Source organism: Arachis ipaensis, chromosome B1, assembly GCF_059453495.1.
Source record: "Arachis ipaensis isolate K30076 ecotype BB chromosome B1, ASM5945349v1, whole genome shotgun sequence".
Taxonomy (NCBI): domain Eukaryota; kingdom Viridiplantae; phylum Streptophyta; class Magnoliopsida; order Fabales; family Fabaceae; genus Arachis; species Arachis ipaensis.
Window position 1 is genome coordinate 130679958 of NC_142436.1, and position 13071 is coordinate 130693028.

General features: G+C 33.8%; 1 protein-coding gene across 3 annotated transcripts; it reads right to left on the reverse strand.

The window, feature by feature from the left end:
* Window positions 1-2161: 2161 nt before the first annotated feature.
* On the reverse strand, window positions 2162-8615 carry DGK1 (diacylglycerol kinase1). Of its 3 annotated transcripts, XM_016337856.3 has the most exons (9): window positions 8364-8601; window positions 6596-8081; window positions 5956-6325; window positions 5392-5468; window positions 4528-4647; window positions 4153-4317; window positions 3598-3735; window positions 3166-3361; window positions 2162-2592 (listed from the first exon to the last, which is right to left on the reverse strand). In XM_016337856.3, the coding sequence occupies exons 2-8, from the start codon at window positions 7757-7759 to the stop codon at window positions 3212-3214; spliced, it is 2184 nt and encodes a 727-aa protein (XP_016193342.1). In that variant the 5' UTR covers window positions 7760-8081; window positions 8364-8601; the 3' UTR covers window positions 2162-2592; window positions 3166-3211. The 3 variants fall into 3 exon arrangements, with proteins under 3 accessions (XP_016193342.1, XP_088357878.1, XP_016193338.1); XM_088501752.1 differs by lacking the exon at window positions 2162-2592 and having other exon boundaries at window positions 2828-3361; window positions 6596-8288; window positions 8465-8615; XM_016337852.3 differs by lacking the exon at window positions 2162-2592 and having other exon boundaries at window positions 2828-3361.
* Window positions 8616-13071: the final 4456 nt, after the last annotated feature.

Genomic DNA, 13071 nt, shown 5'->3' on the forward strand with positions numbered 1-13071 from the left:
TCTTGTTCGATTTCTTCGTGGCATTTGTAGCCATTTAATTTGCTTGGGATCTTCTTCATGATATGCCAAATGCACCACCGGTGAATTGTTGTTGGCATACAGGTCTCAATAGCCCTTTGCATCGATGCACATTGATCGGTAAGAATCCCTTTTGGTGCCTTTCCTCCCATGCACCGAACCCAACATTCGAATAACCATTTGAATGACTAGATGTCCTCATTTTTCATCAAAACACATCCGAGAAGTATCGACAGACCGTGGTGATTCAAACCCACAAAAGAACAAAAAATCATATTGTACCTGCAAAAATGGACACCAACAGTTATGAACCGAAATTTGTTAGCCTTATGAACCGAATATTATATCACAGTGAAACGAATACCTGTTTGTGTTGTAAGTCGTATCAAATGATACATCTCCAAAATACTCGTATACAGCCCTACTTCTTGCATCGATCCAAAATGAATTTTTGATAGAGTGATAAGCTTCAAGGTTAAGCTCAAAAAAAAATTTTGATTCTTCTCTTTCATTCTTAATAAGTGCTTGCCAAATTCTTTAGCATAATCTTGTTCGAAAATATTCCGTACTTTTCTTGTAATGTAGTTCCTCACATCTTTTCGATAAAACTTAGTTCGTGATGACTGCCCGTTGTTGCTACAAATGGCTGATATGTTTTACTCGGTCTGATTCCGGCTTCCTCGTTATTTTCAATGGTACGACACACAAACATGCTTAGCTCCCTGTGTTGTTTAAGCATCTCTGCTCGATTTGGACAGCAATGGTGTGAATGATTTAGAACAACTTTAGAAATTATCCAAAGACCAACATCCTTTAATATATATACATAAATCCTGGCTGGGCAGTTTATTCCAGCTGAGGAGTTTGTCTTCAGAGTTGGAGATATCTTGGATTTTCGCTTCCCCTCTCTACTACATGTAATTAGTTTATTCTTAATTTCATCTTCCTTTCGAGTGGTGTTCCTTATTTTTGTAGAAAAACCAGCAAGTTTGGAATAATCTTTGTAGAATTTTCTAGCTTCTTCAAGTGTCTTGAAAGTCATCCCAACCTTTGGGACAAATTGTTCATCAACAATACACCTGGACTATAAAATAAACCGAAAATATTGTCATAACAAGACCATTATGTAATAGCCAATGAAATGAAACGTGCATTCTATAAATTTAGAAACTCCTGTATTTTATCCAAATTCTATTCATTATCACTTTATTCGATTGCATTCCATTCCATTAAATTTAAAATTGTTAACAAATGAACCGAAATACTATCATAATAAACCGAAAATTGTCCATTATATAAATTCAAATTATATAAATTCAAATTTAAAAATACCTGCGTCCTAGAATGAACTGAAAATATTTCAAAATGAAACCATCATATAATATCAAATGAACCTAAAATTGTATTCATCAACAACATCAGATTTAGTGATTGCATTCCATTCCATTCAATTCAAAATTGAATAATCCAAACCTCGTCCACTTGATTCGATTCAGAAAAATAATCTAAATCACTCTCATTCAACTTATTTTGAACTTGAATAATTCATTGTTTTGATACGCTATTCAAATGTAATGTAGATCAAAATCTGAAAAAAAAAAAAAAAACGAAAACGAAATTTTACGTTGAGAAAGAAGAACAAGAAAAATTTTACATTGAAAAAGAAAAGCTCTAGGTTAAAGAGGTTTACGTTAAAAGAGATTTACATCAAAAGTTAGCGCAGCACGTGAAGCAAAATAACTTGGTTAGAGAAATTAGATGCAGAACATTATTGCTAAATTTGTGGCACCTACTATGTTGCATATTATCATTTTATGTTCTTGATTATCCTCTCAAAGGCAAACAACATTTTTCCACGTGTAATTAATTGGTCAGAGTTTGTGTTGACTTTTGAGTTGGTTGAGCCCTATACTGAATACTCCGTTATTCTCTTCTAGTTTGTTACTTGTTAGCTGAGCAGGGAGCACCGTACTCAAGGATTTCACACTAGTTTTAATTTTATTTGTTATCTAAAATTATTTTAAAAATAAAGACACTATAATTTTACTGGGTCAAAGTTTTTGTAAATGAAGGAAATATACTTATATCCAAACAAAGAACTTAATCAGAAAATAAATACAAGTAATATAATGAGCAAGTATACTAATTTAAATCACTGATTATATATGCAGTTCTAGTTGCTTCGATATAAATCAAAGCCATGAAAATAACAGCGTAGAAAACAATGTAATCAACTTGCTAAAAACGCACCTAACCACACGTTAATTTCAAGGCAAGACAACTATGTTCCACATCAAACACTGCACATTCTGAGGTTTTAATCACAAAAATGCTGCAAAGGTAAAATGGCTGTTTGGTTCTGCAATGAAAAATCAGCAAGAGGAGGTGGAGGAACCACCAGTGGCTCCTACAAGGAGACTCAATTTTCAGTACAATGGCAGCGAGTTGTACGACTCGTTCGAGTGGAGACAAATGACTCAGCAGCTCAACAAAGCCATTCATAACTTGAATGCAGATCCAACTAACAAGGTCATTCAGGGCGTTAGTGCTTCCTCACCAGCATACATCTTCAACCTAAATTCACCACTTTATAGACATCAACTTAACTTTCTCTACAGAGAAAGCACAAGAACACCAAGAAGAATTTCAGGCCCCCGAGTGCCCGAAAAACGAGCTTGCGGAAGAGGAACAAGAATTGGTGGTTTTGTAACACGTTTTTGGGTTAAGGTCAAAAGAGGTTTGTCGGGGAAATAGCATTTAAGTTAAGAAGATAAAATCAACAAGGCAACACTTTCAGAGTTCCATACTACTCTGTTGCAAAAATTGTTGTATAAAATCTGTGGCAGCTTGTAATCATTTTCTTTCAATAGTATGCATACAATAATGATCCTCTTGTAAGAAGGAAATCTATAAAATAATAATAATAAAAAAATCCCAGAACCCACATAGCCACTTTCTGCAAGGGTCACATGATACAATGTAATTGTATAAGATGTGTTCAAAACGCTATATGATTTCATTTCCTTTTTCTCTATATGTATAGGATTCATAATGTACAAATCTGCTTTGGAAGCAGCAGGGAGTTCAGACAAACCTTTTTAAAAGGAAAATTCACTGTGGTTAACGTAGAATCAAAACACAACTTACGAAATCTCTGGATTTGATTTCTGGTTGAAAGGATAAAATGTTCTTTCTAGGACAGCTTCAGTGCCATTTCTTGAAGAAGCGCTCGCTTTTGTGAGGCATTAATTACATTGTTTGATTCAGCATTCTCAAGCACGTCAGTGATTATTGCTGCTGCATGGCCAAGAGGTTCCTCAGCCGCCCTCTTCAACATGAAGGCCTAAACAACCACCAAATGAGCGAAAAATAAGCTAACAGTTGTTCATGCATTTCATTAAGTATTTAGGACAGTTAGAAAGAAAGCAATGATATAAAGAACTTCTAACATTGGAAGCAACAGAAAGGACACAATCATATGTGATGAAAATAACGGTATCAAAATGCCAAAGTAAAGGATGAGTAATGCAGCAAGTTCACACTGCCTGCAATGCAAAGGGATGAGTATTAAAATGATACCTGGCCATGATGGGCTATGGAAATTGTACAAGGTTGCTGAGACCAAGGCTCTCCATCAATCTGAACAGGAAATGGAGCAAACAATTGTATCTTAATTGACTGTCCTTGTGCAAGTCTTCGAGCACGAGAAAGCCCAACCTGTTTTGACAAAGCCAATGTCGGATTTGAATAACAAGAATTTTACAGTTTGATGACTTCCTGTAACTTAATCATGACAAAGATATCAAGTCTCACTCCGAGTCAAAAGTATGTCCTTGTAAAACCATGAGCTTTTAAGTAGGGCACAATCAACAGAGGCCACAAACTAAATACAACTGATACACAGCATAGTTCCCACACACAACATGATTTAAGAAAAATAAAAAGAACAAAGAAAAAAGGAAGGTTTTTCATGCCTAAATTGTTCACTCCAGAATCTTATATTTAATTCAAACCAATAAAACAAAAGAGGTAGTCCACCTCCATATTCTTTATATAAAAATTCTAGTGATGCTACAAGAAGGCAACAATACAAAATTTGGATACCACTATATGGGGCCTGGGGATTCCTTTTACCTGAAGCTTTCCAAGGTGCCATGTCCCGGATATGCTCACAACTTCAAGTATCTTATCATGCATGGATTGAGGATCAAAATTATCATAACTTTCGTCCTCATTTTGCCACAAATCTACACCACCCATGTAGCTTCCAATATTTGCAACAAGAACACCTTCTGCATCCTGAATGAATTGAAAAATGTATTAAATAATTCAGCAATTTGGCAAAGGTTTTCTATCCTGCTCATATTTTGGTGGGTAAACGGGTGCATCGTATTAGAAATTAAAAGGGAAGTTTTGGCATTAAAAGGAACAGAGAATGTGTGATGACTGGACAGCTACATAATAAAGAGAATTTGCACCATAACTAAGGTTGTTTGCACTTAAACTTACCTCAGGGACCTCAATTTCAACTCCATCCACCTCAACTCTAATCTGCCAGGGGAAATCTGCAAAGGTCCTATCCATAATACCTTTAGCACCTTCTCTAGCGTATAGAACTTTGTTCATAAACTGCACATATCAAAATAATTTGTGTTGAGTCTAGAAGTTTCAGTACATATAATTGTAAGCAAATTAGGTGCATTTTGTTTGCAGAAAAAACAATTTTTTTCAATTTAAAAACCACTATCACATATTTGAATAAATTTGTTAAAATAATTAAAAAATATATTTTTAGCTTTTATCTCTATATTAAAGATTCAAGTTTTATAATCACTTCAAGTAAAAACCCAAACAAATTTAGCTTAACTTTCATCGATCATAAGATCAAAAGAATTGTGGTATACTAAAATAAACAAGAGGATCCTTTAAAGTGAGAAGATTCATAAAGTAATAAAGTAAAAGGGGTAACCACCCTTGGATCATTTGATGAAACCCACTTGCAATGGAAGTTATTGATCCAAAGGTGTTCAATCCAACCCCTCACTTTATCACTTTACAAATGTATTCACTTTTGAGGATCCAAACCCATTATAATGCAAGTGTTATTGAACCTGAAAAACCATATCTTTGATATTCCTTACTTTCTCTATCTTTAACAGCATATGTTTTTCTTTTTTCCACCCAGGAACAACATAAACCCCACGTCCATGTAATCATGTTTCCATTCCATAAAAAAGTAAGCAATCATATCCACACAGCGGGTCTCCTATTTTAATAAATTTTCCATCTCTTATATTGAAACTTAAAAATGCACAGTTCACATCATCAAAAAGCCACACAACTCATAACCAATATCAGTTACACCTTAAATACCTGGTTATAAAATTTATCTGGATTTTCTTCCCGCATATTATGAATGTCCAAAGCAACCTTTGCATCACATCCAATTCCTGGGGTTTAAAAAAGATTCAAAACTAGTATCCAATGAAGAATTTACAGAAGAGGATTACGGAGAATAGCAAAGTGTTATGAGCCAAGTAAATACATAAGAAAGGAGCGGAATTTGTGCCTGATTTGAACACCATGCTAAACCTCACTAAACTATCCCACAGAATCTGACTAAAATCATATTTGACGGGATAAAGATGTAAGTAGACCATATTAATGTAAAAATCAACACAAGCAAATAAACCTTTCAACTTGATTCAGTCAGTTTCACAGTCAAACCAGAATACTACGAAACCATAAAATCAAGTGCCAGATACAAAAGGCATCTCTCTCAAGCCATTATCACCAACCAAAAAAAAAAGAAGAAGAATAGCTCTCGTGTGTGTGTGTGCGCTTGTTCACTTTTACAAAGCAGACCTATCAGACAAATCAAATCTACAGGTTTTTAATGTAATTAGCAGTAAGCATGAGAAAAATGCATTCACATACCAAGGTAATTGTTCAAAAACTTCGGCGGTTGGAGCTGTTGCTTCTCATGTGTATTACTAATAGATACCTTCCACCGGTCAAGAATAGTTACAGCAGCATGTTCTATGTGATGCAACAGTGTGCTAAGCCCCCCCTGCCTCTCCACAGGTCCCAATCCACTTCCCCAAGAGAGAACTCTAGCCAGATCATTTCCTGTACCAGCAGGAAGAATAGCAACTGGGGGAGGGGAAGCAAAATTTTGCTTATCTATAGCATTCAGAACCCAGCCAACAGTTCCATCTCCCCCACACACAAGAACCCTGAAATGAGGCACCTTCCTAAATAAATGAAGTCCCATCTCTGGCCCCTGTGATGAGCTCAATTCAAACACCTAAACAAAGAGAGGTTTGATTTTCATTATGTCAATTACCACTCAAAACAAGCAAGAGAACTAGTTTAGCCATCATTAGTAGCCTTTCATGTATGCCAACAGCGGATAGCAACTACTTTGTAATCTTGTTTAGCTAATTTCATAATAGGACATAAGTTTTAATGGATGGATGTGTTCTACTTGTTAATCAGCTTCAAAGCATAAATGTTTATACAGGGCTGCAAACAGACACCTAAACAATAACCAGACATAATAATAAGTGGTAGAAACCTGAACAGGGTTTAAAAGAATATTCAGGCGCAGCCTAAGTGAGTCTCCGCGCTGGGCACCACTCTTCTTGTTTATAAACACTAACAACGGTCTTGCATCTGGAGGCAAATCAATCAGCTCATATTTCTGTTTAATCCCTAGTAACTCATCCTTCAGATTGAATGAAGAATTGCGTTTAAGACTGGGTTTTCTATCCATCTTTTTAACTACATCACCATCCTGATGTTGAGCCTCCTTACTTATGACACCATTATTTTTTTCATCCACTTCATGGTGACCATTGGCTATTTGATGAGAATCACCAGTGCTTTCTGTGGACATTTCACCAGTGCCTTCACCATTCTCGGATTCAGCTGATTGTTCACTTCCATGCTTATACTTTTTGCTCTGATTCCTAATACTTGCCCGAACTGAAGATGCTATCTCATTTGCCCCATGAGTAATTGTGCTTAAGAAACCCCCTGCCATGTTCCTGTTCAACTCCTTGACATGCAATGGTGATAATATCAATCTTTTAAATGGGCCTAAATCACATATATCACCCGATTCACTAGACATTGTACCATGACAATCAACATGTACCAAACGTTGACACCATAAGCAAGACCAAATAGGGGAGCCACTGAGGAATGTCCCACTACATGGCTCCTCACAGTAACTACAGTAAGAGGTTTCATCAGGATGATCCGCAACATCTGTCCAACGAACAGCCCATTGGTGCATGACATGCTCATATCCAACCATAGAGACACACTTACAGTCCTTGTGGGCACTAGAAGAACAACTTAGATGTGCTACTGCACCACATATACCACAACGGTGTATAAAACTATCCGAAGCTACTATAGGACCCAGCGTTTGAGAGGGCGACATGGACTTAAAACATACACAGCAGTTTAAATTCTTAGCACGAGATACGGATTCTAGTGTCCAAGTATGAGGGGCCACAGGAACTTTGTGCCTGGCCTTGGGGTTTTTCTTTGATCTAGCTATGGCTTTCATCCAACTGAGGTTGATGTTTCTCCTCCACTGAAAAGCCGTATATGCTATGGTCAAAATTCCAACAAGGGCAGCAATGCAACATGATATAATGAAAAGCCGATCAGTTGGATTTTTGGTATTCCAACTGTAAAGCAACATCTCAAAATCCCTGTCCTCGTCCATACCAACTCAACTATATAATTCTAAAACCTGCAACAATTTAATTCAACGGCTCCCCAACTTAAACCCTGATAAATCCCTAAGTATGATCATAAACCTCCCATTTCAAAATTGCTGTTTGTAAGTCTGATTCTTCAATAAAAGTTCATATAGGTAGGCAGTGTGAGTTCTCTGTAGTATACTAGTATGTGATTGCGACACCTTACTTCTATCTAAAAACAAATCAAACATGAAGGTTTTTCCTCATCCCCAATTTTTCTGCAAAACATCTTCTGTTAATCCCTTGTTAACTCCACAGTCTGAAAGAATGCAGTATGCAGAATACCTGCACCCAGAAAAAGAAAACAAAAATAACAAAGTTAAATAAAAATGATTTAAAACGAAAAAGAAAACCTTGCAACAACCAATTAAGTGTCATATTTATTGTGAACGCCAAAATGCCATAGTTTCAGAACCACCATTTTCAGAGCAGAGAAAAAGCCACCCTCGGTTTCTCAGAAACCAAACAAAAGCGTTTCCGGTACCCAATCAGCTACAGCATGCAAAAATTCAAGAAAGAAATAAACAATTCAGAATCGAATAGTATCATAAATGAAAAGTAGCTTACAGCTTTTTGTTGATGCAGCGAGATCAAGAGTAAAAACAAAGTATTGAGGTGCGGAGAAAACCCTAAATTTTGGAGAGAAGCGAAGGAAGAAAGAAAGTTACAGTTGAAGAAGGGAGAGATACGGAGATGAAACTGAGAAAAAAGCGAGAAAGAAAATAGACGAAGCGATCCCTCGACACAAGTCACACAACACAACGTAGCTTTTTCTTCAATTTAGGAGACACACTAAAATAGAATAATCAATAATTTTATGACCCTATTTTAATAACGTTATTATTTTTATATTATATATGTGAAGTGACATCATAAAAATAAAAGTAAAATTATTATTTTTGTAATTTTATAGAAAACATAAACTGTTAGTGTTTTTAATAATATTAAATAATTTGTAAATTAGTATTAAATGATTTGAATTTATGTTTTATATGCAAATAAATTTCTAAAAGATTCAATGATTCGACTATTAGATATTTTTAATAACAAAATATATCTTTTAATTTTTTAATAATTGTCAAATAATTTTTTTAATTTTAATTATAAATTAATTTTTTATATATTATTTAATTATAAAAATTTATTTTTTATTTTATAAATTATCATTTTATTAAAAATTTAAAAAATATATTTTATATTAAAATTATTTAATAGTCTAAACCTTATAGAATCATCAAATCTTTTGCCAAATATTATTTGTACACTCAAAACAAAACTTTTAACTAAAAATCAATTAATAAAAGAGAAGAGAAATAAAAAAGTTCAAAACTCGAAACCAAAAGTTCAATTAATTTAATTATTTTGCATGAGAATACACTCTATTACTTATAATTTAGATTTTGGGCTTATCAATTTATAAATGTCTCGACCAAAAAAATGTAATTATAATAATGTATTATTTTTTAACTATTGTATTATATTTTTGTTTATTATGTTATATGGAAAACACAGTTTGACCAAAATATTTGACAGAACACAAATAAATAAGTATGAATTACAAAACCGGAGCTTTTTTTTTATAATTTTACGAAAGAAAAAGAAAAAAAAAGTTGTGGGTTAGCAAAATTTTGGGGTTAGTAGAAATAAAAGAAGATTCCTTGGATGTGACCTGGAGGAAGAATCTAGATATGAATCAGATTCTTGTAGTGCCACGTGGCACGCGGTGCATACGGGACACCATCTTCTGCTTCCAACACGTGTGTAGGGTAGTGCTGGATCAAAGATCAATGCAATGTTCGTCGGCAATCTTATTCGACGTCGTTTGATCAAGTCAGCACTCAGCAACACTTTCCCTGCATCCTGATTTACGTTTACCACAAAATAGTGAAAATACACTTTTTGAAATAAATTAAAATTTTGATGAGATGATATTATTTAAGAAAAAAAGTGAATGGTGACTAAAATTTATTATTTTTAATTATTAATCTAATTTTTTTAATTTAATAATTCAATTAATATATTTTTAATTTATATTTTTAAATATTATTAATTAATTATTGTTCAAAAATAATAAATTCTACTATTTTTTTGTATTTTTTGTTATTTAACAAAAAATTTGTAAAGATAAAATTTATCTAATGAAAATTATATATTTAGATAACTTTTTTTATGTAATAAAATTTGAAATTAATTATTTTTGTTAAAAATCAAATTCATATTATATTCCATAATTATTTTTATATTTTAGCAGAATAGTACTTTTAGAGACTTAATTCCATGAATTTTTTCCTACCGACTTCCTACTCAATTTTTATAATCCAAACTTTTAATTTTGGAAAGAGATGATTACTGTTTGGGTTTTGCTTTGAAACTCTTGATATAAAGTTATAAAAAAAAATAATAACCTTAATAAATAGTCTAAAATATATACACTGTATATAACAAGTGTCTCAAAACAAAAGTCACGATATAATGTCTATGTTTAAAAATTAATTAATCGACACTAATTGCCATTGCCGTTATGCTGCTTCATTTTAATGGAGGGCTGTTAATTTAGGAAACTAGCAAATTAGCGATGGAGTTAGGTTTGGCAATGGTCCTACTTCTTAAGTATATGAATTTATTCTAATAAAAGTTTTTGGTCCAAGACCTATTCAATATTCTTAGACAATTGTGAGGTTCATAGTTTTTCAAATCGAAAATGTTTATTAATAAAAAAAAATAAAAAATATCAAAATTTGTCTTATTTAATATTTATTAATTATTATTATTTAATATTTATTAATTATTATAATAATTAATAAATATTAAATAAGATAAATTTAAACTATATTTTTTTATTTTGCTAATATTACTATTTTCAAATAAATGTTAAATCACATTCGTTTTTCTAATGTTAATTTAATGGGTATTTTTATTGAAAACTAGGTTAACTCGCCTTACTTTATCACAGCATCAAAACTGAAAAGCATAATTATGCTTTCATACCTAGCTTGCTTTAATTCAAACTCCTGTAACAAATAACTAAATACTGATTCTATTATTAGGGGTGTCCGCGGATCGGATCGAATCGGATATGGTCGAGAATTCGATCCGATTCGCACAATTTTCATCGGATCGAATCCGATATCATATCTGATATCATATCCGCACTTTTTAGTGTCGGATCCGATCTGATCCGATCCGCACATTTGCGGATCGGATCGGATCGGATATCGGATATATCCGCATAATTAAACTTTCTCTTTTTAATCATATTTTTATGTAAAAATATTTCTTTCATACTTTTAAACTTATTTATTCCTAAAATATTTTTAATCAAACTCTCTCTAAATAACAAAAATAAATAATACAATATATGAATAATAATTACTAACTAAAACATACAAACAAGTAAATATAATACCAAACATATATATTTATTTATTTTTTAATTATTATAGTGCGGATCTACGGATCCGCGGATCGGATACGCGGATGTATAGTAGATATCCGAGATCCGATCCGCAAAGGGGCGGATCGGATCGTATCCGCAATTTTCGGATCGGATGCGGATATTTACCGCGGATCTGCGGATACGATCCGATCCATGGACACCCCTATCTATTATTTTCTTTTTTGTATTTTTTTTAAAAAAAATAGAAAAAGAAAAGCAACCGAAATATATATTTTGCTGCTATGTCTGAAAGGGCAAATCCAATAAAGGAAAAGAGAAATATAGAGAACCCCATAGGGATGCAAATTTGAGGTTTTGTTTAGATAAGTAACTTGTAAACAAAGATTTAGTTATTTTAATATATTATTTTTTAAAGTAAATTATTATTTTTATTCATAAAGATTTTAAATACTGATAAATTTATCCACAAAATAATGAAATTGAAGTTGTACTTATGAAAAATAAATTTGTACAATAAAATTATCTAAATCCTAAAAACTACTACAAAAAATTTCAAATTTCCTTCTTTTAACTCTAATTTCCCTCACTTTTTATCTCCTTCTCTGTCTCTACTGCAAATACTACAAACAACACAACTAAGTAAATAAAATTATTAAAGACTGGGAGAGGAAGGAAGGGCGATGTTGATGGGACTGGGAGTGGTCGTCGCCATTGCCATCGAGCAAGGGAGGAAGAGTGACAGAGAAGGCCGAAACAAAGAGAGTGAGAGAGAACAAAAAATGCGAGGAGATGATGAAAGGGATATGTTGTCACTGTCGAAGCTTCCCTTGCTGTTGCTGATGTCAGAGCTACTGCCGGATGAGGACTTTGCCATCGCTGTCGTAGCTGGAGGCGTAGAGAACGAAGAGAAGGAGAGCTCGGGTTAGCCAAAGAGAAAGAGGAGGGATGCAATGGAAGAAGAGTCGTTCTGCTACCGCCGTGCCTGCTGCCATTGTCGACGGAACTCACCACTAGGGGCACTATCCTTGCTGTCACTAGGCCACTCCATTGCTGTTCTTTGTCGCTGTTACTGTTAGAGGTTGCTAGAATCGCTACTGCCAAGCCACCACTATCGTCACTCTATTTCTGTCTCTGTCGTGGTATTAAAGGAGGTGTTGTATGCTCGAGTTGCTTTGTCTTTGATTTCTTTGTCCTTAAGGATGAATTTTTTAAGGAAGCTAAGGTTTCATCGATGAAGAAAATGGGGGGATGGTGGTGGTAAGGAGAAGGAGGTGACAGCAGTGGTAGTTATGGTGATGGTAGCACTGGCAGTTGTGGTAGACGTGGATGAGAGTTGGAGAGAAAAAATTTTAGTGGTGGTAAAGCCATAAAGGGTTAGGAATTATGATGGGTTAAGTTAGGCTAAGAAGGGTAATTTGAGTTTTTTGGTAGTGTTTTAGGGTTTGGAGAGTTTTGTTGTATGGACCCAATCTTTCGTGGGTACAACTTCAATTTCGTTGTTTCGCGGATAAATTTGTCAGCGTCTAGAACTTTCGTGGGTAGAAATAGTAGTTTACTCTTATTTTTCATTAGTATCGTTACCCCTTTCTCATTGTTTGAATTTTGGTCCACTTAGGTTTATTATAAACGACACAAAAGTAACATGATGTAATGACTTATGAGGATTAGTAGTCATAATATAATATAATAGTTCTTGAAAAGCCAACCCAAAAAAAAGTATAGGGAACCAACTCTATATGCAGCTAACTTATTAACATAGAAGTCAACTTTTTAAAAAAAATTCTAGTTTAAAAATTTCAATCATGGTAGGTAACCAACTTGGATATCAGCCAACAATAGCCAACTATTAGTTGGGCAGCAAACAAACAAACAAAAATC